The sequence below is a fragment of the Poecilia reticulata genome, chromosome 19 (genome assembly GCF_904066995.2).
Source record: "Poecilia reticulata chromosome 19, P_reticulata-male-v2, whole genome shotgun sequence".
NCBI lineage: Eukaryota > Metazoa > Chordata > Actinopteri > Cyprinodontiformes > Poeciliidae > Poecilia > Poecilia reticulata.
In genome coordinates, this window is record NC_088848.1 from 1,485,662 (window position 1) to 1,512,769 (window position 27,108).

At 41.2% G+C, this 27,108-nt stretch overlaps 2 protein-coding genes across 3 annotated transcripts in view; both read right to left on the minus strand.

Annotated features, from left to right (window-relative positions):
• ube2ib (ubiquitin-conjugating enzyme E2Ib) overlaps positions 1-4,144 on the minus strand; it is a 5,646-nt gene extending 1,502 nt beyond the window's left edge. Inside the window, exons 1-6 of the mRNA XM_008436321.3 lie at positions 3,987-4,144; positions 2,558-2,633; positions 2,392-2,475; positions 2,090-2,162; positions 1,432-1,541; positions 1,281-1,360 (exon numbers count right to left, since the gene is read on the minus strand). Coding sequence (XP_008434543.1) covers positions 1,281-1,360; positions 1,432-1,541; positions 2,090-2,162; positions 2,392-2,475; positions 2,558-2,623 — 413 coding nt within the window. The 5' untranslated portion in view covers positions 2,624-2,633; positions 3,987-4,144. The remainder of the gene's footprint in view (positions 1-1,280; positions 1,361-1,431; positions 1,542-2,089; positions 2,163-2,391; positions 2,476-2,557; positions 2,634-3,986) is intronic.
• Positions 4,145-5,715: 1,571 nt separating this feature from the next.
• On the minus strand, positions 5,716-27,081 carry kctd5b (potassium channel tetramerization domain containing 5b). Of its 2 annotated transcripts, XM_008436322.3 has the most exons (7): positions 26,716-27,078; positions 16,975-17,083; positions 16,787-16,878; positions 15,788-15,883; positions 15,509-15,613; positions 12,839-12,964; positions 5,716-10,087 (listed from the first exon to the last, which is right to left on the minus strand). In XM_008436322.3, exons 1-7 carry the CDS (start codon positions 26,917-26,919, stop codon positions 10,058-10,060), a joined length of 762 nt encoding a protein of 253 aa, XP_008434544.1. In that variant the 5' UTR covers positions 26,920-27,078; the 3' UTR covers positions 5,716-10,057. The 2 variants fall into 2 exon arrangements, with proteins under 2 accessions (XP_008434544.1, XP_008434545.1); XM_008436323.3 differs by lacking the exon at positions 15,509-15,613 and having other exon boundaries at positions 26,716-27,081.
• Between the last annotated feature and the right edge of the window lie 27 nt (positions 27,082-27,108).

Sequence of the window (27,108 nt, forward strand, 5' to 3'; positions counted from 1 at the left end):
CCAGAACAAAAACATTTTAGAAAAATGAACCAGATTTTATCCTGAGATCCAGAACAGAACCGGAGTCCTACCAGCCAGAACCAAAGACGTCATCTGGAAGGGTGCCCAAAGTGTGGTCCAGGGGCCATTTGTGGCCCTTGAAATTATTTTGTTTGGCCGTTGACCACAAGTCAATAGTTTTAAAAAATTGGCCAACAAAATAGAAAAGAATGGATGACCAACAAAATCTGCAACAATAAATTCTACTGACGATAAAATGTCCCAGAAGTTATTCTGATAAATAATAATATTGTTGTTGTTTTGAAACAATTTTCCAGCAACATAATGATGATATTCTCACAAATCAATAAACTTTAAATTCCAATGAACATTTAACACTGGAAGTGGAAGACATTTTAAATACGCAAAATAAATAAACAACAAATGAATTATGAAGTCTCTGGGAACAGAGACTTAAACTAAACCTTCTGAACATTTAGTTGAGATCAAAACACTGGAAACCAGAGAACCTGAACCTTCAGAGCCACATAAAGACGGTTACAAAATCGGCCTTCTGACACCCGGAGAACATTTCAGGATTAAAGGACTGAAACATCCAGAGAAACTCATCCATGCGTCGCATTTATTACTGCAACAGCGTCGGTACAGGTCCGACGAAAATAAACTAAATCCTCCGGCTGCAGCTGATCCAGAACGCTGCTGCTTGGAGTTCTGACTAAAACCAGGAAGATGGAGACACGACCCGGACCATCACCACCCGGACCTTCACCGCCCGGACCTTCACCACCCGGACCTTCACCACCCGGGCTTTCACCACCCGGACCTTCACCACCCGGACCTTCACCACCCGGACCTTCACCACCCGGACCTTCACCACCCGGACCACCACCCCATCAGAATCACTGAACGGATTAAAGATCTGCTGCTGCTGAATCAGCCGTCCAGACCTCTCAGGTCTGACGGTTCTGGTTCTGCTCTGCATCCAGAACCAGAACCAAACATGGAGAAGCAGCATTCAGTTTCTATCAGCCACAAATCTGGGACAAACTTCCAGAAAACAAACGGCTAAAACTCTGAGTTCCTCCAAATCCAGACTAAACGCAGCTGGTTGGAGCTGCTTTTGATTCAAAATAAACACATTAGATTTAGTCTGGATTAGAACCTTTTCATTCATTTTGCTGCTGTAATCTGATGTTTGTTCATCTTGTTTTTATCATCTAAAGCACGTTGAGCTCAAACGATGTTTAATAAAGGGTTCAGACTGAAGTTCAGCTGCTCACCAGTAGATCGTGTACGCCTCTGCTTGGGCTGGATCCTGGATATTTGGCTCGTTTAGGAGTTCCTGGATACCTAATAAGATCTAAACAGCAGGAATAATCGATTTTAAATATTCAGGATGTTAATACTCATGTTTGTGGTAATAGTCCTGACCTGCTTTATTGTGATGGCGGGTCTCCAGTCCTTGTCCTCCTCTAGAATGGATAGGCATACCGTCCCTGACGGGTAAACGTTGGGATGGAAGAGCGGCGGCTCGAATTTACCTGGAAGGAGAACAAAACGCTTTACAGCCGGAAACGTTCAGCTCCAATCCTGCATGTTTAACAACGTCTTTCAGTTCAAAGTGACTTTCGTTAAAAAGTGACTCATGAAACCATAAAATAATTATAATAATCTAAGGATTATTACATATCAAACTACTAAAAGCTGGAAAATTACCTGAAAGAATATTTGATTACTAAACAAAGTATTTGCATCCCTAACTAAGATAATGAAAGCAAAACAGGAAAATCCAAATTTTCCAGACTCAAACCTATTCCAGATTATTTTCTGTTTAAAAAAGTATTAAAAAAAATAAATCTAATAAGTTTCTATAGTGATTTTCAATTTTAAATACCCAGAATGGAAATTATTTAAAATAACTTTCTGACTTTCTAGGAACCTTGAAATGTAATAATTGTTGAACTTTTAAAAATTCTGTTAATTTGCAAACAAAAACTTAAATTTCTGTCTGGATCTCAGAGCAAACAGCCGGGCGCTCTGCTGCTGGCTCTTCAGCTCCTGCAGGGTCACGGCGGGTCGCAGGACTCACATTTTGGAGGCGATGACGGGTAATCGTCCTTGAACAACATCCGCAGTTTGAACAAACCTCCTTCCCACGGAGTCTGGGAAGAGACGGAGCCGTTAGTCCGGCAGCAGGACGCGGGCGGAACATTTTTACAGCAGATTTCGTCCATTTGGAAACAGAAACATTCACTGATCTGCGTCTGATGATTGTTAGCCTCGAGTTTTAAATAAAAGAACGGTTTAATAATTCATGCAACCAACACAGGAGGATAAAAAAGTTTTTCCTGTGGGAATTCTCTACTGAGTAACAACAACAGGAGAGTTTACCCCTTTTTTCCCAGGAATAGCACATTCCCAGTTCATGAGATTCATGGTTCCATCTGGATTTTTTGTTGGAACGGCTACAAATCCCTGGAAAAAGAGAAACATTTACCAGATTTAACACGAATCAGAACATGAAACTCAACAGGTGAGTTTTCTGAGAGGGACCTACAAACGGATGGTCCTTCCGCCATGCCTTGCGCTCCTGTGCAAGCCGGCTCAATGCAATGCCTGACATTTTTAGACTCCTGGAAAGAAAATGAAAAGAAATAATTATTAGCAACTTTAACAAGAGTAAAAAGTAGGAGCAGGATGTAAAATCATCTCAAATGAATAAACGAAAGAGCATTAAGTGAGGACAATAACGTGATTTTATGAATCTTTTGAGTCCAATAAAACTGGAAAGGTTGTGCTTCTACATTTTAATTGGTTTCTTTAAACAAAATATACAATTTTCTCCTTGGAGAAAAAGAAATAAATCTACACTGGAACCGGCTCAAAGGGAATATTGGTGCATCCTTAAAGTAAATAGTGCTGGTTTGAGTGTTGACTCTTAGTTTTTATACTTTTAATTTATAACAAAAACATCAAACTACTTAAATATCTGATCACAGATCAGAGAAACTGCCTAAAGATTTATATGTTTTGATGAACATATTCCAGTGGCTTTTAAAGTTTACTACTTGGTACATATTTACATCTGTGTGTCCATTTAGATGTTTTAATGAGACCCGGATACATTTAGTTTGATTTCATTTGATGTCCTGCCAGTCTGCTTCAAGTCCGTTCAAAACATTAAATTACTATGCTCCGATGGCATGTCGCCATCTCTATAGCAACGGCGGTTAAAGAAGATAAAGTAGCAACAAAATGTTAACAGTTACTCCAAAGTATCAGCACGCCGTCTACTAGCTTCATACAAAGCTTCACTGTTGTTAAAGTTAAAAACTGGCGGTTTTTTATTGGCTTTCAGGCTGAGAATGGCCGAAAGCAGCGTTTTTATCCGACATGTCTGGAAAGCTAGCCAAGTTAGCCGGTGGTTAGAACTGGACTGGAAGTGTTTTCCGTCAAGTTTGGAGCATAAAAACAGACAAAATACTTTGACTTTGGTGTTCAGTTTGAGTTTTTAACTCACTGACTTGTGTTGTCCAGGTAAAGTTACCCTAAAACGCTCACAAACTGACCGCCAATGCTAATTGATTAGCATGCTACCCTGTTAGCTTGATAAGCTAACTCATGTGCGCCAGAATTGAGCTACAACCCAACAGGCGCTGGCGCAGTTAGCGTCTGCCACGGCCTGATGCAGCACAAAAAATGCGCAACTGCACTTGATTTAGACCATTTAGGACGAGCGGAAAGTAATCACTGCCATCCACACGGCGTAAAAACCCGTTTATAACCCCGTTTTGCTGGAAAACATAGGAAGAAAATCACCGAGGATTTAAACATGTCGCAAAGCGTTAAAGAATAAAGACAAAGAGCTGAAAGGCGCACATTTATGCGTTACCAAACTAGCGAAAATGGCGCAAAGTGAAGGGGGCGAAAATATCACGATACACGACAAAGAAGCGGAGATAAAAGCCATCAGGGTCGCTTCCTACCTCTCTCAGTACGGCTGCACTGGCTCTGCTAATTAAGCGAAATGAATTAATGGAGCTCGGATCCCGTTAAACCCGATAAAGTTTCCCTCCCGAAAAAATCCACCCGCTCCGAGTCGAGCCTCAAACAGCGACACCACGCAGTCATCCGCACCTCACTTCCGGTTCGGTTCAAATACTCCCTCCAGGAGCGCTTTCCCCCTCATTTGTTCTGTTTTATTATTATTATTATCCAAACAGAGGACGACTAAAAGGCTGTTGCTTGTTCGCTCATATTTTTTGCGGCAGTTTAATATATACATCAATACATAATGATTCATACCAACTTTAATTTTGTAGATAATAAAATGCATAAGGGATTATATTTATTTTGTATTCGACATGGTTGACGTATACATTTGTAAAATGTTCAACCTTTTATGTCGAGTAAAGGGTTTCAGTCTGATCAGTCAACAAAAAGGCGCAAAGTGTTTCTTTGCTAGAGCTTGGAAGGTTTCCATCTTGTTCCGTGTGTCGTCTTTGACCGCATACCGTTAAACTCCTGTAAAACACCAACCAAAACATGTGGTGACGCGTTCACTATAAAAAACACCTTTCACTTCTGAACGACGCATAATTCAACATACCATAACCACCCTACGTATTACAGAGTTTTAAATATGATTTTACATTTAAACAGGCATTTAGTTCAGGCTACTATGGCCTTAAAACGAATTTCAACAATATGACGCTAGAGGTCGCCATTTACCGCCACAATGTTAGTGATGCGTCACTGATTAACCACTTCATGCGTGAAATACGAGAACTCCCCTCGGGATTTTTTCATCCTGATGCAAATAAATAAACTTGAAACAGTATTGCATCTATTTTTAACGGAATTATTCACATTTCCAGTGAGGTGAACAGTTTTAATATGAAATATATGATAAATTCATAATACCATTAACAAGATTGTATACTGAGTGAAAATTAAAATTATGTGGCCTTACATTATGACAAAAAAAAAGGGACAAAGTGTGATAAAAAAAAATTCAACTTCATCTTCATCTCCCACTGAACGGTGTATTTTAGCAGTCTGCTTTTTCAAAAATACAAAAAGTCACAAAAAAATAAAATGGGAATAACGAGTGAATGCGATGATAAAACCAGCCAGCAGTGGCTGTTTCAGACCAAATATACCAGGTTTTTTATTTCATTTGGGCAGAGAGCAAAAAACAAAACTAGTTCAAAATGTTATTTTAAATACCAAGTGATCCAAAGAGCCAATTATGGCTCCAGATCCCTGATCCAGCAGATGGAAACTAATCTCAATACAACTGGAGCTAAAAGTGCAACAGTTTAATTTTTAATAAGTTGGTAAAGCAAAACTGTGAAGATAGAATAAATAAAATTGAAACAAATATGTTAAAATTCGCATTAGAACCTGAGAAAACAGAAGCAGTGATCAGAAGCTCTTCCGTTTTGAGGTCAGTTTAACAGTTCAAATTTTATTCTCCACTTTCAAATGCAATTTAAAAACAGGTAGTTTGTTTCTTCAGTATTTGACTCCATTTCTGCATCAAGGTTTATGTCAACTGAATCTGATTTTTATTGATCCTTTTGGTTGATGCGTTTATAAACTGAAAAAGTTTACAAACCAAATTTTTGTTGCCAGTTATACCCCCCAAAAAACAAACAAGTATTAGATATAAGCTGCAGATGATTCTGAGAAATAAAAATACACAGACAGTAATAAATGACAACTTTTTTTATTGGGTTTATTTATGCAAGACCATATAGATCCATCTTTAATCCCGTCATACTTAGTTTGTACATTAACATTGCATAAGATCATATAGAAGTGCTCCATGTAGTGATATGAGAACCATGATGCAGCGACTAGCTGGAGGAAGAAATGACACTTTCACTCCCACTGACTGGAATCGGTGACGGTCAGTCATGCATTACGGTGTCTGTGACTCCAATGCAAAACAAACTGGGCACTTAAAAATATTCAGCTACAGATTTGATAAGTTTGTCCATCAGATGAATGATTATTAATGTTGGATACTGAAGGAGGCGGGGCTTAAGGCTGCAGTACGTAACTTTCCTAAAACATATATACTTTTACATATTAAAACTTTCACCATGTTGTCAGAAAATCTGCGAAATGTTTGATCTCCTCTCTGAACCATTATTGCCGTCTGAAGAAACGTGCCACTCCCGACTAAAAACAACCAATCAGAGACAGGAGGAGGAGCTTAGCGCTGTCAATCAACCTAGAGAACGTGACATTTAAATGTGCCAACTCATTGTTGCAGAAAAACAATTTTTCCACTGTTATTGATAGACAGCGCTAAGACCCGCCTCCTGCTTCTGATTGGTTGCCTCCAGTTAGCGCTGGGAGAAGGCAGAGGAGCTAAAAACATTCACACCAAACTGTCACAACACAGTGACAGTTTCAACAAATGCGTACAAAAAATATACTTTTTACAAAAGTTACATGTGACAGCTTCAATAACGCCTGAGCAGAATGCATCAAATGATTTCATATAACCAAAAACACAAACTTTTAAATCACTAAAGATATAATAAACCTTACCGGCTTTAGCTCAGAGTGAAAAACGAGACGCATGACGTTTGTTTCTGTCAGAGGAAAACAAATTACACTGCAAAAACATAAAATCTTACCAGGCAGTTTTGGTCTAATTTCTAGAGAAAATATCTTGGCACACTTGAAATAAGAAAAACTAACTTAAGTAATTTTTCAGCAAAATACAGGAGCTTGTTTTAAGTGAATAATTCCTTAATATTGATGAAACTAATGATTCAAGACGTTTTTTTCACATAACTGACCATCTGCAAATCAGTGTTACTTTATCAACACCAAGCATTTACTTAATGCTTTAAACTGCATTTTTAATATTTCACCAAATATATCTCAAAAGGCATGAATACCCACAGTGGAAATAATGTGGGAAAAATGCAGATTTCACTTAAAACTAGTACTTATTTTACGATAAACACAGTAAAACTTAACGGGAGAATCAGACGGTTCCAGAGAAAAACTGAACCAAAGTTTTTATGGGTTAATGGAAATAAATTATTTTTTCCAAATAAGGCAAAACAAACCTATAAAGTAACTTTTGACCAATAGGAGCTTGATTAGAGAAAGTTCTAGTTCTACCTTCGCCGTTACCTAGCAACCTCAGCAACGCCCAGCCTGTCGCCTAGCAACCAAGTTCTACTTCCACTGGCAGATTATTTCATGTTTTTACAAAACATTTCACCACAAGTGAAATAATCCGCTACTGAAACTACGACTTTTTATCAATATGAAGGAATTACTGACGTAAAACAAGTAGACGTGCGTTCCAAAAAGTTACTTTTAAGTCATTTTAGCGTCGTTTCATGTGTTCCGAGGTATTTTGCAGCAGACATTGGACCAAACCTCCTCGGTGAAGGTCCTGCAGGGTGGCTGTAGGGAACGGTCAGCAGAGGAGTGTGGATGTCGGTCGCTACGTCGGTTAACGTGAGCGAGCGGAGTGCAAAGACGTGAACTGGAAGGCTTCAGAATACTACAGCGAATGTAAACATAGCCTAGCTCTGGCAGGAAATCCAGTCTACTTTGATTAAAACCTCTCTGCACGTCCCAACTTTTACACTTTAAAAGCCCTTGTGTGTTTATACATATATATATATTTATCTACTTCAATAAAACATGCATCCATACTCGTCCTGACGATATAAAAACTGGTTTAATCGAGTGCGTGTGTGTGATTAGATGGAGGTTTGTGAGTCTATGTACAACGTGTGCCAGCATTAAGAAATGTTTACTTGTCCCTGACACGAAGATCAATGTCTAAAATACACATAAGACATTGGATTTTGGTCACTGGGGAGAAAAGGCAACACTAAATGATTATTTGTGAATGAAATATCCAACCTATATATTTATATATATAAAAAATAAACAGGTCAAACTTGAAACAACTTAAAAAAGTGTCTAAAATGCAGTATTTACAACATTACAGGCTGTAAGCAGAGTGCACAGTGTCTCCCACTGCTAGTGCTGCTAATCCTGTTTGGAAACTGATAATTCAAAATGCTAAATATCACACTGGAGAAGAGGAAAAACATGTTTTTAAATGTAACAGTCAATTTCATAGCCAGCCAAGTTGAGCTTTGTTATTGGTTATCAAAACGTCTCAGAGAAAGATCCATTTTCAGCAACTTAACGATCCGCTTCATTTTGTTTTCTAGTTTTTAACCAAAGATCCAGTAGAAACAGCTTCCCTCCGAAGTCGCTTCTCTATACAGTGTACAAAACGTGCAGCTTTGTCCTTAAAAGAGTTAAATACCAAGGAGTTTGGGTTATTTACAGGAAACTAAATGATCTTGATATGAAGGAAGTCCTTCATGTTTCCAGTCCAAAAAAAACCAAAAAAAATCCCCGTAAAAACTAAAACAAACTAAAAAAAATCTAAAATCACTGGAGTGAGAACATTTACGGTCACTTTCCTAAACAGGTTAATAACTGCTGGACTGAATAAAAAAAATTTAATGAAATGTTGCATAAAATAATTCACATTTAAATTTTTTTGGCAGTTCATTTAAAAATGATGGAAAATTAAAATTTTTCTAAACCAAACAGTTAAAAGTTTGCTACAAAAAAACTCTTACATCTCCACCACTGAAACGTTTAGCAATGAAACCGAGTCGGTTCTGATCCATTTGTGCAGGAATGGGCCGGTGAAAAACTAAAAAAAAAGAAGAAAAAAAGATTTAAAATAATTCATCAAGGTAACGGCTGAAAACTGAAGTTAACGAGTCTGTAGAGCAGCAGGCTGCAGGCTAGCTCGTTAGCCTCACTGGTTAGCTAGCGCTAGCTTGTTGACTACATTAAATAAAATAAAAAAACATAAGACAGTACCGTCTTAAGATATTTCTTTTTGCTATATTTTTAAATATTTATTGTAACTTTGTTTTTAGACTATTGTGGCATTTGACATCTCAAGAGGTAAAGGGAATTATAAATAAAAACGTATTATTGTAATTAATAGCTTTAATTAATAAAGCTTAATAGCTTTACATTATAACAATATTTTTTGTTATAATAGCTACTGGGTGTTCAGTAGTTTTGTTGGTCTGTAATAATCAATACAAATTTTACAGATAACTGTAAAAACTATTTCAGACGCAGAATAATTTATTTTCTTTTAAATAAGATGATTTAAATCAGATCTGAATTTTTTTTTAAACTGGCATTATCTAAATAAAACAATCAAAGTACACAAAATAAATAAATCCAAAGAACACTGGTGAAAAAACAAATTGAGGTCAAAAATACGAGTAAAAAAAAGTAGAAAAATCAAAAACAAAGAAAGGAAAAATAATTTTTAAGAAACAAACGGCGTCCTACCGGCCCACGCTCACCAATGGATCTGGACCTGATGACGGTTTCTAACCTGCGTGTGGAGATCCTGATGTGAGAGGGGAGCTTTAGGTGTAATGCCCCTTTACCTCCGCAGCCACTCCTCAGCTTTCTTCATGTTGATAATAATAACGAGTGGAATAATAATCCCTGGGACCCGGTGAGCTCAGACTAAGAGTTGAGATCTTTGGATAAACGCCTGATTAGCGTCCAACAGGCTGAACTAGCTCTTCATGGTTCAAAATTCCCTTCTTGACCCTCCAAGCATTGATTTCCTGTCATACTTGGTGTTAAAAGCCAAACTGATCCCTTACTAGAGCCTCCAGGTGACAGACAGAAACTCATAGATGACCCTGAGTGACTCGCTGGCCCTATATGATGGCGGCCATATTTTATAGCATAAAACAGTCGATTACAATTCCTCACTTTCAGATAAAAAGAAAAAAAATACTTGCTGCCAATTAAAAAAAAAGCAAAAAAGGTCCAGTTTAAATGTACAGGCACAACTTGTCAGTAAACAGACTTATTTACATCAAGAAATAAAAACAAAAGTGGAGGGAAGACGAATAAATGCACACCGCCCCCCAAAAACTCTGTTTGTGCTCAACGCTGTTCCACAGATATGATGAAAACACCTGGAGCCCCTAATACTGAGTCCGCCTCACATCCGGGATCCCCGCTCCTGGAGAATCTGCAGACAGACACAGCAGCGCGTTAAATAAGCGCAGGAAAAGACGATCAAAAACCTGGAGAGACGACGGTGAAACGAAGGATAGCACTGGACGATACGGCTGAAAAACTATCACGACATGAAGGTTTCATATCAGTCGATATCGATAATTATTATTGATTTGTTTTAAATATCTGACATGATGCCAAACTGCTGGAAGTTTCCCAGCAGGTTGTTGCTAGGCAACCAAAGAGCGAGTGAGTTAGTTGAAGCTACCAACCTTGAATATTCCATCCTATCTACTGATCACACTTATTGATTTATCGTCCGGCCCTGCATGAACTGTAAACTGTCAACAATTGGCTCCTTTATTTGAAAGTAGTTCGACAGGAAAAGAGGGCAATCAGAGACGGGAAGACATGCGGCAAATGTCGCCAGGACGGGAATCGAACCTGCGACCACCGCCTTTAGGACTAGGGCCTCAATACGTGGGTCGTGCTTCGCCCCTGCGCAACCACAGTAACCCATTGGAGTATTTTTTTTTTTTATTTTAATTTAAATTTTCATGCATTTCTAACATTGTACTAGGTTATTTATTTAAAACTTTATGGCCCCAATATAGCTCCATACATGGACCTCAGTTATTTTGGTATAAACGTTTTTATACCAAAATAACCATCAACAAAAACAAACTGCTAATGAAATAATCTGAGTTTTATCTTCAGTAGCAGAAACATTTTTTCCATCCACTGAAATATAAGAAAAAAGTTTTTTTATATTTTTATTCTTTACATTATTTTACATTTTTTATTTCTATTTTTATAAAACCAGTTTATTATATATATTTTTTAAATTTAATTTGACCGTATTTTTGGACCGTTTTATTTTTAGTTTATTACTTTTTTTAGTGCCAGTAAGTTATTATTTTAATGTTTCAGACACACAAATGAAAGTAAAAACTAAAACTGACCCGAATCGCCTCAGAAGCAGCAAAACGTTGTGGAAGAAAAATATCTGATAAAAAAAAAAGAGAAGAGCAGCTATATTTGTGTCGCTTGTTAATTTTTAATCGTATTTAAAAATTTACTTCTACCCTTTTACTCTGAAATTGAAGTAAGCCTCTCGGTTATTCGTGTTGCGCACAGAGACATTCAAAACTAGGCTTTTTATTTTCCACGCGTTTTAAAATGCAGTATTAGTCACTTTAAACATTTTACACAATGTGAACAGCAGAGATTCACTAGAAACAGAGAAAAAACCTTAGAAAATACCAGTTAAACAATCTAAAGGTAAAAATCTTAACGTCTTTTAACTCAATTACAAGTAATTTAAAAATAGGATTTTTATATTTTTCTCCCCCATTTCTGAATATAAAACTGGCAAAAGAGATTCATCAGAGTTAAATGTTTCAATCTTTTATTTCTTGTAGTTTTGATGATTATGGCTTAAATACAATGGAAAATCTCAGGTTCAAATTATAAACGTTTGTCACAATAACAACGTTTTTTACCAGCGTCGCTCTGAGCAGCAGCTCCTGCAATGAGCTCAGCAGATGTTTGCTAATTGCTGCTGGCTAGTCTGGAGGAGCCTCGGAGGCGGGGCTACGCCCATCCAGGCGTTTAACAGCTGAATGGTTGCCATGGAGATTGAAGGATTTCTCAAACATGTATGATTTTTTTTTCTTCTAAAAACCCTTCAGACCATATTTGTTGTGAATTGTTAGATAAACGAACTTAATTAAATTTAGTAGATGTGAATTAAAGCAACATTCCAGGTTTAACATTGTAACACGATGGAAAGATTTTAAAAAAGTTGATTTTATAAAACACTGCCCCTTTAATTAGAATCTCACACAAAAAATAAAAGAAATAAAGTGTTGAAATATTTCACTTTGATGAAAATCTTGTCTCTTTCCGAGCAGTGAGCGTCCTGTCTGTCTGTCTGTCTGTCTGTCTGTCTGTCTGTCTGTCTGTCTGTCTGTCTGGGTTTTCCTTTGCCGCGGCGCAGCAGCCTGCATTCAGCAGCACGTCCTGCATTAAGCGAACGCGTCAATAATTATTAGGCCGGGAAACAAATGGAGCTCTTCCCGTCCGGCAGACCGCTCCACCTGGAAGCCCGGCGGCCGCCTCACTTCCTGCCGACGCAGGGAAAACGTCTCTGCTAGGACAGGTTAGCGCTGCGGCTAACTGAGCGGCTCGCAGGTGAACCCGCCCACCTGGTGACCCAGATTACAGACATATGGAGCTTCACACAGGTGGAAACGTGTTTGTGATAAAAATAAACTATCGTTAAATAAAGGTTACTTATTTTAAACAAACATTTTTAAATATAGGAATCATAAGCGAGCTTTATGGTAAACCGAAACTTATTCTAATAAAAATGCATTTTTATAATATTTTTCTTATTTTAAAATATTTTATAATGAAATATTGGTGTTGCACCATAGAGATAAAAATCTAAATTAGTAAAATTATTGCCATTATGTTACCATTTTAAATACCTTATTTTTAATGTTTCTACCATTATCATGTTTTATTGTGATAAATATCGTTTATAACTCAATAAAACATTTATTTTAAAGCACTTTTTAAAACTAAATCTAATACAATAAAGTTTTATTGGTAAATCATCTTTCACAGATTGCAAAACGCATAAAATAATAAGTTTTTTTAAAATTGTAGCATTTGTACCACCTGGCCTGACTTTAAAACATGATGGGAGTTCTGGTTTCAGTGGTGAAGCAGTTTGAACGTTTTATTCTCGCAGCTTCACCTTTGCCTTCTCGCTGGGCTCGCTGTTGGTCCCGTACGACTGGTTGTGCAGCTCCTTGGAAACGACGCACAGGAACTCGGCCTGGTCTTCGTTTCCGTAGTTATAGGAGGAGCCGATGCTGACGAGCTGCGGCGACACGAAGAGGAAAACAGCCAAAAAATGAAATCAATCAGCTGAAAGGACGAGAGAAGCAGAAAAACCACAGAGGAAAAACCCAGAACCTTAGAAAATACCAGTTAAACCCATTAAAACCAGACAGCAGTGCTGACACAGCTTCTGCTTCAGTTAAACATCCCATAATGCTTTGCTGCATCACATGACCAAACACTTCCTAAACCAGAAACAAGATGGAGGCGAACATCAGCAGCTAATTTCGACCCAATTGATCGGGATGATAAGCAGTGATTCGCATCGACCGGTACTGGTACCAGGCGTCGACTGGTCATACCCGGTACCAGGCGTCGACTGGTCATACCCGGTACCAGGCGTCTACTGGTCATACCCGGTACCAGGCGTCTACTGGTCATACCCGGTACCAGGCGTCGACTGGTCATACCCGGTACCAGGCGTCTACTGGTCATACCCGGTACCAGGCGTCTACTGGTCATACCCGGTACCAGGCGTCTACTGGTCATACCCGGTACCAGGCGTCTACTGGTCATACCCGGTACCAGGCGTCTACTGGTCATAGCCGGTACCAGGCGTCGACTGGTCATAGCCGGTACCAGGCGTCGACTGGTCATAGCCGGTACCAGGCGTCGACTGGTCATAGCCGGTACCAGGCGTCGACTGGTCATAGCCGGTACCAGGCGTCGACTGGTCATACCCGGTACCAGGCGTCGACTGGTCATACCCGGTACCAGGCGTCTAGTGGTCATACCCGGTACCAGGCGTCGACTGGTCATACCCGGTACCAGGCGTCGACTGGTCATACCCGGTACCAGGCGTCGACTGGTCATACCCGGTACCAGGCGTCGACTGGTCATACCCGGTACCAGGCGTCGACTGGTCATACCCGGTACCAGGCGTCTACTGGTCATACCCGGTACCAGGCGTCTACTGGTCATACCCGGTACCAGGCGTCTAGTGGTCATACCCGGTACCAGGCGTCTAGTGGTCATACCCGGTACCAGGCGTCGACTGGTCATACCCGGTACCAGGCGTCGACTGGTCATACCCGGTACCAGGCGTCGACTGGTCATACCCGGTACCAGGCGTCGACTGGTCATACCCGGTACCAGGCGTCGACTGGTCATACCCGGTACCAGGCGTCGACTGGTCATACCCAGGTGCTGACCAATTACCCATGCATTAAATAATTGTTTTATAAAATCAAATTTCTGACATTTCGCCCTCAGAAATCTGACTTTTTTTTCCCCATTAATTTGTTTTTCCCCAAACAGTGGCACTAATCTTCTTCCGTACATCCCCCGACTTTGTGTTTTTAAATAATCTCTTAAAATTTTGGGCTTTTATTTCACAACTTTTACTAAAGTAATCATTTTAAATACCATTTAAAGACCTGCTAATAATTCAGAACAAGAAAATAAAAGTCAGTGGTTCACAAAACGAGGCAACAGAATCTAAAACACAGACGAGCATTCAGGAGACAAACGCAGAACCACGGAGGAAACAGAGGCGCAGGAGGTTAGCCATGAGCAAAAACATGCCGGAGGAAAGTTTTCCAAGTACGGCGGACGAACAAGCAAAGCTTGGAAAACTGCAACAAGTGGCAGCAATTTGAAGGATTTTTACTGTAAATTTTAGGGACATTCAGCTGATTGTTTCTTCACACGCCGCTGATCAGAACCACAGGTGAAACTTGAACGTTTCCTACGATGAGGAGCGTGAAAAGCAGCAGCTCCTGGCTGAAATGCGCTGCAGACTGCATGCGTCCCGCCTGCACCCAGCTGTGCATGTTCAGACATGCATCGCCTCATTACTCCCTGCTGCCTGATACTTGTTGTTGTGAAGCAGAGTCACAGCGAAAAGGAACCAATATGTAACAAACCCACTGAGCTTTTAGCTGCTTTAGTTCAGAAAAACGTCCTGGAAATCGTTTTGTTCTGGGATTTTTCAGATCTGATGTAAAAATCATCACATTTGCTGCTCAAACTGGATATTTCTCATTCTGAAAACTCGTTTTTATTAGTTTCAGCTCAAATACATCAGCTCAGAAATGCGGATTTGGTTTTATAACAATAATAACAGGGTTTCCCCCAGTGTATTATCAGCCTGGCGGGCCACCAGGCTGAATATTGTTCATTTATAATAAGAGTGAAAACAGCCGAATATCCTCCTCTAGCTACCACTTTGAGTTGTTTTTAGATGGTTATGGATCAGAAAAACATCCTGAAACTTCTGCAGACCTGAGATTATTTAAATCACTCGCTGCTCAAACCAAAATGTATCATCCTGAAAACTCGCTTTTTGTAGTTTCAGCTCAAATAAATCAGCTCAGAACTGTGAAAGTGGTTTTGTAATAACATAATGAGGAAATAAAATCACAGACAATAGCAAAAGGTGACGGGTTTTCTTTAGCAGAACAAATGAAGAGTGGAAATAGCCGGCAGCTAGGCGTCTACTTGGGACAAACAATGGCTAAAGGGGTGTGTATGGACAACAGGGATCATGCAGTGACCGGCCCGTAAACACGGCTGTGGGACACACCTCTCCGCTGTTGTTTGGCAAAGCAGACTCCTCTCCCTTCACCTCCCTTGACACAATCAGCAGATACTCTGCCTGGTGGGCCCGCCCGTAACCTATACTGACAAGCTGTAACGACCAATCAGAGCACAGAGAGCATGCTCGGGTCATGAATCATCGTCCGATTCGCCGATCGGTTCTGTCAAACATCAGATTGAGGATTTCTGGATCAATGTGAGCGTAGCAGGGCGGGTGAAAGCACATGACAGGAGCGCCGCCGGAGCGCCGCGGCGGCGCAGGTACCTGCTCGAACTTCCAGCCGTCAGACATGGTGGACACCATCTGGGTCAGCTCCTCCTCCTGGCACTGCAGAACCCGGTACACGTGCTTCACTGGAACCTGGCAGGGAACACGCAACCGAGAGGAAACCATGAAAAACACACAAACACACACATTCCTGACGGTAAACGAAAACCATTTCATTGTGAAATAACTGATTTAGTGCCTGGAAGAACATATTTAGCAGAAATTAGGACAAATATTTACACATTTTTCATTCCTCCTCTTTAAATGTGTTCTGCCAAAAACTCAAGTGGCATGATTTTAGCTTCACTTGGTTGTTTCTGTAAAAAAAAAAAAGCAAAACTAAACATTTATGTACAAGCTGCAGTATGTAACTTTTATATAAAAATGTTTTGTTTATTAAACTGCCACCATGTCGTGACAATACGGGACAGATAACCTCCGTAAAAACCGATCGCCTCCACCTCCTCGAGCTAATATCGTCTTCTGAAGAAAACCAGGGTGGAGATTAATAATACGAGAAGACAGAAAAACAACCAATCAGAGCCAGGGGCGGGGCTTAGCGCTGTCAATCATCCTCATGTATGCTACTAAATGTGCTAATGGTAGAGAAACAACTTATCGTTACAGGAAAACGTCATTGGTGGCTATGCTAACTAGCCTAGCCTTCATGGGTGTGACTGACAGCACTAAGACCCACCTCCTGGCTCTGATTGGTTGTTGGGGGAGAGAGAAAAAAAATGAGCTTCTGTCAGTAATTACATGAACAGATTATCCATACTGTAACAATATAGTGACAAATATGTACAAAATACTTTTTTTTAAAAAGTACATACTGCCATTTTATTTATTTATCTATTTTTTTGCAGAAATTCAACCAAGTGAAAGTAAAATTGTGTCACTTGAGTTTTTGGTAAAACATATAAAACAAACTACTTTCTCCAGTTTTTTTCAATAAAAATGAACCGATCTGATTTCAGGGAGCCTCCTGCGGGGTACCTGTGATGTTTTGCAGTCCCGATCCCTGATCTTGTCCTTGATGAGTTTTATTAATGATGTGATGTTGTAGAACTCGGCTTCCTCCAAAACTCCTGGAGACAGGAAAAAGTTTGATTTCAGAGACTTTTGTCCCTTCAGAGCCTCCGTAGGTGAAAAAGCAGCTGCCTGAACACGGAGACGCGCCTTACCTTCCTCCGCCAAGTCCCGGTTGAGCACCAGTTTGCCATGCCTCAGGTAGTTCAGCACTGGCCCGAAGTACGTGGGGTCTCTGTCGATGAGATAGGCACCAGTTTCATCCTGCCGGGGAGACAATTACGGGTTCAGAGGTCAAATATGCAGAGTCAACTCATTGAAACAGTGTTATGCGTTTCTCAGGCACATTGGGCCATTTTATAGCATAACTACTTTGACATAAGTTAAACTTAAGTTACGTTGACTTGAAAATTTAACGCCTTGACAATGGGCCTCTGTCTCTTTAAGAAACTGCTGCTCTTTCTGAAGCTCTGCCTCATCCCAACATGGCTCCTCCATTAACCCTTTAACAATGTTTGAACCAGCGATGCTCTGAGAAGAGCAGGGGAGGAGCTGTGCCTCGAAGGCAGGGTTAGGTCCACCCAGGTGTCAACACCTGAGATTAACGGATTAGTCAAGCATGAATGAAAGAATCAAAGCAACACTTCAGTACAATAAATCAATAATTATATTGCAATAGACATGTGATCAGTATCAATTATTAATACATCTGATAAAATATTTAATACACAGAATAATCACTGAACTCTGATCCAGAACTGCACAGCATTCTGGGATATGTAGGCAGAGAAAAGACTTTAGCTGCTCCAACCTCTCACAGCTAGCTAGCTAAGCAAGGTTGATGGAATCAACCAACTCACTCGCTCTCTGGTTACCTAGCAACTCACTCGCTCGCTCTCTGGTTACCTAGCAACTCACTCGCTCGCTCTCTGGTTACCTAGCAACTTACTCGCTCTCTGGTTACCTAGCAACTCACTCGCTCTCTGGTTACCTAGCAACTCACTCGCTCTCTGGTTACCTAGCAACTCACTCGCTCTCTGGTTACCTAGCAACTCACTCGCTCGCTCTCTGGTTACCTAGCAACTTACTCGCTCTCTGGTTACCTAGCAACTTACTCGCTCTCTGGTTACCTAGCAACTCGCACGCTCTCTGGTTACCTAGCAACAACCTGCTGTCTCGGTTTACAGGTCAACAGAGACTCCTAACTTCTTAAAAATAAAAAATGGTGAGAAGTGAAACGTGTGGATAAAACAGGAAAAGTCACATCACCAGTTTGGCAGCATTCCAAATATTTAAACCAAAAAATCTAATCAATAGTTATCAATAAACTGATATGAATCCTTTATATCGCTTTTCAGCCCAACACTCCAGGTATGTTTTTTATGAAGGAATGACATTATAACACGACTTAAGGCTCAAAAAGGTTGATTTTACGTGATCCTGGCCCTTTAAGGTCCCTTCCTGTGGTTTTAATGGCTGCACACCGGGCCAAACGTGCCACTGCGTTGGGATATCACCGCAGTATTCCCGCAGGTTTCATCCCGATTCCATCACAACCGCTGGGTATTCCCCTCTTCCCGAGCTGTGATTAGGCGGCGCGTCTCCCGGGGGGGCGAGGAGAGCGAGTCGAAACAATTAGAGCAGAACAGAAAAGATCTGGAACAACAGGCCCATCCCGCTGAGGGCCGGCGCAGAACGCAGCCATCAATTAGCCCGTTCCGCTCGCTTGGGTGGCTGGCTGTTCATAAAAAATGGAAAATAAGGGCTGAGCAGCATCGTCTCCGGCATAAATGTGCACTTATGATCGCTTCCAATCAAGTAGGGGAGAGACACTTTGCTCCAGTGTCTGGATATTTTTCAACACGGGAAAATTGGCTTTTTCCTCAAAAAGTTCCTCTTCCAACCCGGTTCTTCCCTTAACGGACCGGCGGATCCGTTTCTGGTGGCTTCAAACCCTCTAAAAGCCAGATGTCGTCTCATTTGGAGGGATTATCTGTTTGTAAACAACTTTACTGCAGAAACAGATTTAAACTCCCACGGGTCGCCATGGTTACCCACATTCATCTGGCCGTTTTGATGTTAGCTAGCATGCAGTTAGCATGCTACAACTGTTTACTAAGGATATGCTAGGAAAAATAACACGATTTATAACAGTGGAATAAAGTGTAAATACGGATGTAGAGTAATAAATACGAGAAAAAGTCGTAATATGAGAAAAAGTCGTAATATGAGAAGATAAAATAAAGCTGTAATAATACGAGAAAAAAGTCATGAGACAAAAACTAGGAAGACAAAAGTTATATTACCACAATAAAGTCGCAATTCAAGAAAACAGTCATAACATTACTATAATAAAGTTGTTCTATTAGGAGAAGCAATTTCACAAAAACTCCTTTTTATAAAAATTACAATTGAAACGAGGAATAAGTTGATGAGTTCACATCTAGTGAAGTTATTCATTTATCAGTTTTACACACAAGCAAATCCTTCATCTTTTAATACATCAGCATCAACAGCAAGACTCTGAAATGGTTGAGTTTATTTAGTAAAAGACTGAAGAAGTCACAACAAATCTTCATAGCCGTCCATGATTATTAGCAATTTTATGACTTTTATTACAATAACTTTATCCTCATAACTGAAAAAAATCCATTATTTAGCCCTGATATTCTGTTATGCTGCTAATTTTACACAAAGACTTTAAACTTCACAAGTTACAGCTTCACCATGATAGTGGGTGGAAATCGTCCCAGAAGCCTCTCTCGTTATGATGAGTTCAACTCCACAGCCATTAATCTTTCTAATAATGAGACGCAGTCCCAGCGCGTCGCCTCTCCTAATGAATCCAAAGCCCTCTCCGCAGACTGACCTCTTTTCCACGTCAAAAATATCCCACAGGAGCCCACAGGCGCGCTATTCCAGCCCACCGGGTCACTTTTTAAACTTCTATATTCACAGGAGTTCAAGTACAAGAACAGGAGGCCCAAATGGAGAAAGACCCGACCTGAACCGCTCACCCAGATCCAGACGAGATGCACTAAACTAGGGCTGGACGACTAATCAATAATAATCAATCAATCTGATGCAGGCCTGTCACAATGATGTTTGCTGTACAATAAATTGTCCCATAAGTTATTACAATAAATGCTAATATTGTTTTGAGACAATTTCCATTAATATGTGACGGTTTTGTGCACCCATCCCATAATAAACACTCAGTGGTAATAATGGCATAATAAAGCTGGGACACATTACAAAAGATCAATAAACTTTAAATTCTAATGAACATTTCCCACCGAATCAGAAAACATTTTAAACACAAAACAAATTAAACGAATTATGAAATCTTACAAAATGATCCCTAAAAAGTTCAAACCAACTTTTAGCATCCAGTTTTCAGTGGAGACAAAATACGCAAACAGAAATTAGAGTTCATTTTAATTTATCACAAGATTAATTACTTATCGTGCTATTGTGAAAGGCCTAATTATTAAACTGGTGGCTTCGACCGACTGACTCGCTCTTCAGTTGCCTAGCAACAACCTGCTGAGGAAGAAGCCGTTTCAAGTTCCCCCAACTTTGTATTGTGATTAGTTTTTCAGGCATATCGTCCAGCGCCAACCCTGCTGCGTCCTTTCCCACCGTCGCCTGAACGCACCGCGTTTTCACTGCAGGCGCTCCGACGTGTCGCGGCGTGAAAACCCGGAGGAGCCTGGAAATCCCACCGACAGGTGAGGCTTAGTTTCACTAAACACGCAACCTGGTTCTCCTGTTTTCAGCAAGTCAACAACACGGCAGCTTCTGTTCGACAAGGCGGGTCAGAACCGGCGCAGCAGGAAGTCAAAACAACGAGAAAAAGTTTAAACTAAATGCAGAACTGACTTCTGCTTTAAATTAACAACATGATTACAAAAGAGATTTATAATTCAGTTCATTTGATTGGGACAGTTAATCAACATGACCACAATACATGGCAGAGCATAATATTTAAAGTTTGTTTTCATCCCAAGGCGAGAAAGCAGAAAAAAACTAAACGGCTCACACAGACACACGGTTCCATTAAGAGAAGTAAAAAAAAACATAACCAAGAAATATAGATTTATGGAAAACAGTTTGTCCTGCTGCTGCAAGCATGTGTGACGTTTTAGTTTCTCCTGGTTCAAATTACCCGAATAAATTCTTTATTATTGCACGAAAGGCAACAGAATGTTTGCTTCATTAATTAAAACTGTATTATTTGTGTATCAGCATCTTTTAAAGTATTATAATACACATTTTAAAAGAAAGCTTAAGAGATTAAATAAACAATCTACAGAATGCGGCACATTTTTTTTATCCGATTGATCGTCAGAATAATCGATCATTAAAATACTTTGCAGCCTAAATGAAGATCAGAGCCGTCACTCGGTACAAACACGAATAAAAATCCGGGCTGTGAAAATTATTCCACTCAAAACTTTTCCTCATTTTCACCATGATTGCAGCGTCGACGTTGCCATGACAACCGTCAAGATGGATGGCCAGGATTTCGCCCGTTCCAACAGAGTTCAGGCCGCCTCGCCCTGCCGTCAGCTCAACAAAAAACGGCCCAGTCAAAGTAAACATGATGGCCGACGGTGCCAATAATCCAACCGTTCTCAAAGCTTCTGCAGTCGGACAGTCGAGTCGCATTTCATCCAACTTTTACGGCGTTGAAGTGAGACGCGAGTCGCAACGCAGCAGAAGTCAAACGACGGCAGGAAAACTCAATATTCTGCTAATGCAACAAGATGAATAATTAATGATTTATTTATCATGATACATTCCAGTCATTAATGGGGAAAAACAAAACTGAACATGATCAGAAACGTACTAAACATGTGGCTAATGGAGGCTGAAGCTACATTAGCTAAGCTAATTTATTTTAAAAATCAGACTTTTTTGTTTTATTAAAATATTTATTGTTTTTTTATCGTTTAGCTGGAAAAAAATATTTTAGATGTTTACATTTCTTGGTCAACCAGAACTCTTGATTTGACGACTTTGGCTTATGTTGGAAAAGTTTGTGCACCCCTGGCTTGGCTTTCTGACGCCCACAGCAGCGGCGGCTGCAGGTTTCCTGCAGAAAAAGGCCGATGCTATTGGGTATCAGAATAACTTCATTAGCCGGCAGCGCCTCGCTGCTGAGCTCTTACTGCAGGCAGGCGGCGCGGGGGGAGACGATACGGCCATTAAATATTTACGCCGCCTCCCGCCGCGTTCCCAGGCACGGAGGAAAGCCTGAAGAAAACACCTCCCTGGGCAGCAAATGGATATGAATATGAAAAGACGGAGAAGGAACAAGAATCCTTTGTGATGGGCCGCGTGAAAAATTGATGCGGTTCTGAAAGCGGAGCTCAAATTTAACAGGGAAGAAGAGGAGAAATCAGTCGATTTCTCCTCTTATGACGACATCGCTATGACGACATCCATTCACCGCGTCGGCAGTGACTGATGGTTATCAATATGGTGGATTAAATATTTAACATGTGACTTCTGAAAGGCAGACAGAGCACATGACAGCACTTCCTCCCCGGTCCAAACCCAAAGCGCCAACAAGCTGCAGTCAACAGCATGAATAATGCAGCTCAGCTCCAGAGTCCTGCAGGACGTCGGGCGGCGAGACGGAGGAACGGGGCGCAGGGGAGGAAAACGGGGCGCAGGGGAGGAAAACGGGGCGCAGGGGAGGAAAACGGGGTGCAGGACAGGAAAACGGGGCGCAGGGGAGGAAAACGGGGCGCAGGGGAGGAAAACGGGGCGCAGGGGAGGAAAACGGGGCGCAGGGGAGGAAAACGGGGCGCAGGGGAGGAAAACGGGGCGCAGGGGAGGAAAACGGGGCGCAGGGGAGGAAAACGGGGCGCAGGGGAGGAAAACGGGGTGCAGGACAGGAAAACGGGGCGCAGGGGAGAAAACGGGGCGCAGGGGAGGAAACGGGGCGCAGGGGAGGAAAACGGGGCGCAGGGGAGGAAAACGGGGCGCAGGACAGGAAAACGGGGCGCAGGGAGAAACGGGGAGAAAAACGGGGCGCAGGGGAGGAAAACGGGGCGCAGGGGAGGAAAACGGGGCGCAGGGGAGGAAAACGGGGCGCAGGGGAGGAAAACGGGGCGCAGGGGAGGAACGGGGCGCAGGGGAGGAAAACGGGGCGCAGGGGAGGAAAACGGGGCGCAGGGGAGGAAAACGGGGCGCAGGGGAGGAAAACGGGGCGCAGGGGAGGAACGGGGCGCAGGGGAGGAAAACGGGGCGCAGGACAGGAAAACGGGGCGCAGGGGAGGAACGGGGCGCAGGACAGGAAAACGGGGCGCAGGACAGGAAAACGGGGCGCAGGACAGGAAAACGGGGCGCAGGACAGGAAAACGGGGCGCAGGACAGGAAAACGGGGAGCCGCCACCCACTATGAAGCTGCTGCCGCCGCCCGCTACGAGGCCGCCGCCCGCTACGGAGCTGCCGCCCACTATGAGGCCCCTGCCGCCCGCTACGGGGAGCCGCCACCCACTATCAGGCCGCCGCCACCCATTATGAGGCCGCCACCCACTATCAGGCCGCCGCCCGCTACGGGGAGCCGCCATAACTTGCCATAAGTTGCTAGGCAACTAAAGAATGAGTGAGTTAATTGAACCACCGACCTGGAATGTTCTCTTGAGTATTACACCTGATGTATTATCTATTAATATTTATTGTAAAGCTCTACTAATGGGAAAATATATATTAAAAAATAAAGTGTAGCTTTTTTTTTTCTTTAAAGAAATGTTATTTGTCCATTTTTTTCTAATTCTGTTAGTTTTGATTAGTTTTTTGAGTACGTTTGCTAATTTTTATTGGCTAAATATTGTTTAGTTTTTTCATACTTTGGTTAATTTTTCAGCACAGAATTTAAAAAGGTCAAAGTATTGTGATTATGTTAACATTGATTGGGTATTGAATACTCATCAGTTATTGAACAACCAACTCCCTGGAGTTTTATCCCAAACTCTTCGGCCGCCATTTTGCGGCCTAGCGTAGCGTAGCCTCTAGGAACGTTCAGAGTAATTTACCAATAACTGATATAAACCGCTTGAGTGGGAAGAATATATTAGTTTCACATCAGTTCAAAAGGCTAATAAAACGATTCATGAACACAAATTAAGGATATTTCTATAATTTCAGAATGTTTTAGTTAAGTTTCAGTTATAGTTCTTCATTAATTACCGTTCTTATTTCAGTTAACTAAAATGTTCTCAATTTTAGTTTTTATCATTTGGTGAATTTAGTTAACCATAATAACCTTAGTTTGATGTAAAAGAAAACATGTAGTTTATTTTCTTTTGAGCTTAATTGAACAAATTTATTCTCAGTTATAAAACCAGGATTTGAGTCACTTTCTTTCAAAATGTTTGTCACATTTAACCAAGTTTAATAAATTAAATAAAAGCTGATTTGGGTGCAGAAACGTTGGCTTTTCAGCCGGATCAACATGGCTCTGCTATTTATAGACACTTGGTTATAAAAAATGGATACTTTGTGACGTACTTAACATTTTCCAATGGAAAATTTTCCATTGGAAAATGTTGGTAACAGATTTAAAAATAAAATGTTTCCTTCTGGTTGGGTCAAATTTGTTTCGTTCTTCAACTCCAGTTGAGGGCCACAAAAAAAAGAAAGAAAAATCAGTTCAAAGGCCACAAAGGACCCCCGGCCCACATTTTGGGCCCCGGCCCCCATTTTGGCCCCCATTTTGGCATCCGGCCCACATTTTGGCCCCCATTTTGGCCTCCGGCCCACATTTTGGCCCCCGGCCCCCATTTTGGCCTCCGGCCCACATTTTGGCCCCCGGCCCACATTTTGGCCCCCATTTTGGCCTCCGGCCCACATTTTGGCCCCCGGCCCACATTTTGGCCCCCGGCCCACATTTTGGCCCCCATTTTGGCCTCCGGCCCCCATTTTGGCGTCCGGCCCACATTTTGGCCCCCATTTGGGCCTCCAGCCCACATTTTGGCCCCCGGCCCACATTTTGGCCCCCATTTTGGCCCCCGGCCCACATTTTGGCCCCCATTTTGGCGTCCGGCCCACATTTTGGCCCCCATTTGGGCCTCCAGCCCACATTTTGGCCCCCGGCCCACATTTTGGCCCACATTTTGGCCCCCGGCCCACATTTTGGCCCCGTTTAATAATAATGCCAGGATGACTTGTGCTCAGTTCAAGATTAAAGTTCTAAATTTTCCAAAAATGTTCAAAAGAACTGATGAGAAAATATTTACGTGAGTAAATAACTGTGTTTTGGTTTTGGATTATTTTTTTAACGTTTCTGTTTAGTGATTTATACACACGGTATTGACTTGTGAAGGTTAATTTAATTTAATTTAATGAGTGGGATTGGAATAAATACTGAACAGGTAAATTTACATCATTTTTGAGCCGCAGTCGGGAATAACAAGCAGCGCAGCCGGCTGCGCAGTGTGCTGCTCACTCAGGACCCGGGATTGAAACGGACTGATCCGTCACTCAGAGGATAAACAGAATAAAAACCCACAAGCTGATTATTTAGAGATTAAGATATTCGCATGGAAATGCCAGCTGAGCCGTCATCTCGGCTCAGGATATTAGAGAGCAGGAGTGAAGAGAAGGACAACAACAATAGATCAGGGGCAGAAACATAAACAATAACTGCAGATGACACAGAAATATAACCAGCAAAAACAACACAGACTAAAGTGTAAACAGAAACACTGAAGCTGGGTTCTGATTTGTAGATACTTCAAAATATAACATACTTCAGAAAACTTGAACTAAATTATACCAAACTATTGTGATGAAATAATCAAGTAAATTAATAATGTTAACTATAAAAAAGGCTGTAATTAAACCAAAGCTGTACTAAAAAAAATGCATGAAAAATATGCAGAATATGCATTCTTTATCCAATTAATTGATTAATTTTTAGAATAATTGATTGGGAAGAAAATTGTGTTTTTATTTTATTGACTCCCATCCAAAATGTTAAATATTAGCAATCACAAACAATAAGAATCTAACATTTAAAACAGTGATTTAATGTTGAGTCTCAAGATTCAAGGTGATCGTAAGGTTAAAAAAAATAAATTACACTTTCTGAGGTTTTAAACTAGTTTTCTCAAATCAAATAAAGTTTCACAAATCACAAGCAGTTTTTATTGAATAAATAAAATGATCCACTTCCAGCTTTGGCTTTTCCAAGTATTTTACACTTGAAAATAATCCGGATTAAATGTAATCCAGATTCGTTGTAAATTGTGTTAAATATGAAGCTGCGAATAAGATGCTGACTTCAGTTTCACCCAACCAGCCAATACGGAGCAAACAAAGCAAAACAAGATGATTGCTGGTAATCACCACATTATCATCATTTTATAGCTATATTTGTGTAGATGAAATAATTTATTTGCAGATATCAGTGAAATCCACAAATCACTATGTGACACCTAGATGCGATGCTTCAGATGGAGGAAACTTTTTAACTGTCGGGTCTTAATTTATATAAAAAAGAATAAGAACAAAATCATATATATAAATCTATTTTTAACAGCAAGAATTGTAAATGTATTTCGTTTTGCTAAAGGAAAGATCTAGTAACTTTCACTGAGAATTAAAAAGGAGCGAGCTAGCAGCGTTATGTCATGTGGTGACTGTCGGAATCTAGCTAGTAGGCTAATGCTAACTAGCATCTACATTTCGTTGAGCGTTACTTGAATTATTAGTATTTTTTTATCAAAATTGGAGTGCAATAAAAAGGAAAATGATATCGAAACCACTTTAAAACCTCTACTGCCATTAAAGGTAAACTTAGTGTCGGGCTTCGGGTTTCCGAATCGCAGTCCAGTGTTAAGTGCTAAGTTAGCTAAGTGCTAAGTTAGCTTAGCATGTACCTTGTCGGAATCGAGCTCCGGATCAGCCTGGCTCAGCCTGAACAGAAAGGATTTCGGGTCTCGGCACAGCGTCTGCCTCGTCGTTAGAAAATACGTCCCTCCGACATTCAGTCGGATCCACTTGGAGGCTCCGACCCCCGGGGAAGAATGGGTCGGACATCTCCGGTGAACGGAGCCGCTTGTCTCGGAGCTGTTCTCTGCCATCCCGCTCCACTCCGCGCCTCGCCTCCTCCGCCCTCGCTTCGGCTCTGCTCTGATCGAGCGGCTGACAGGAAGTGTCGACGCTGCCGCAAGCCGCCGACTGGGAGTCCGCCAGTCACTGCAACCTCCGCGGCCACTCCTACCCGCCGCTGTCCGCCCAGGCTTTCTACACGACTACTGTACGGAAGGCGA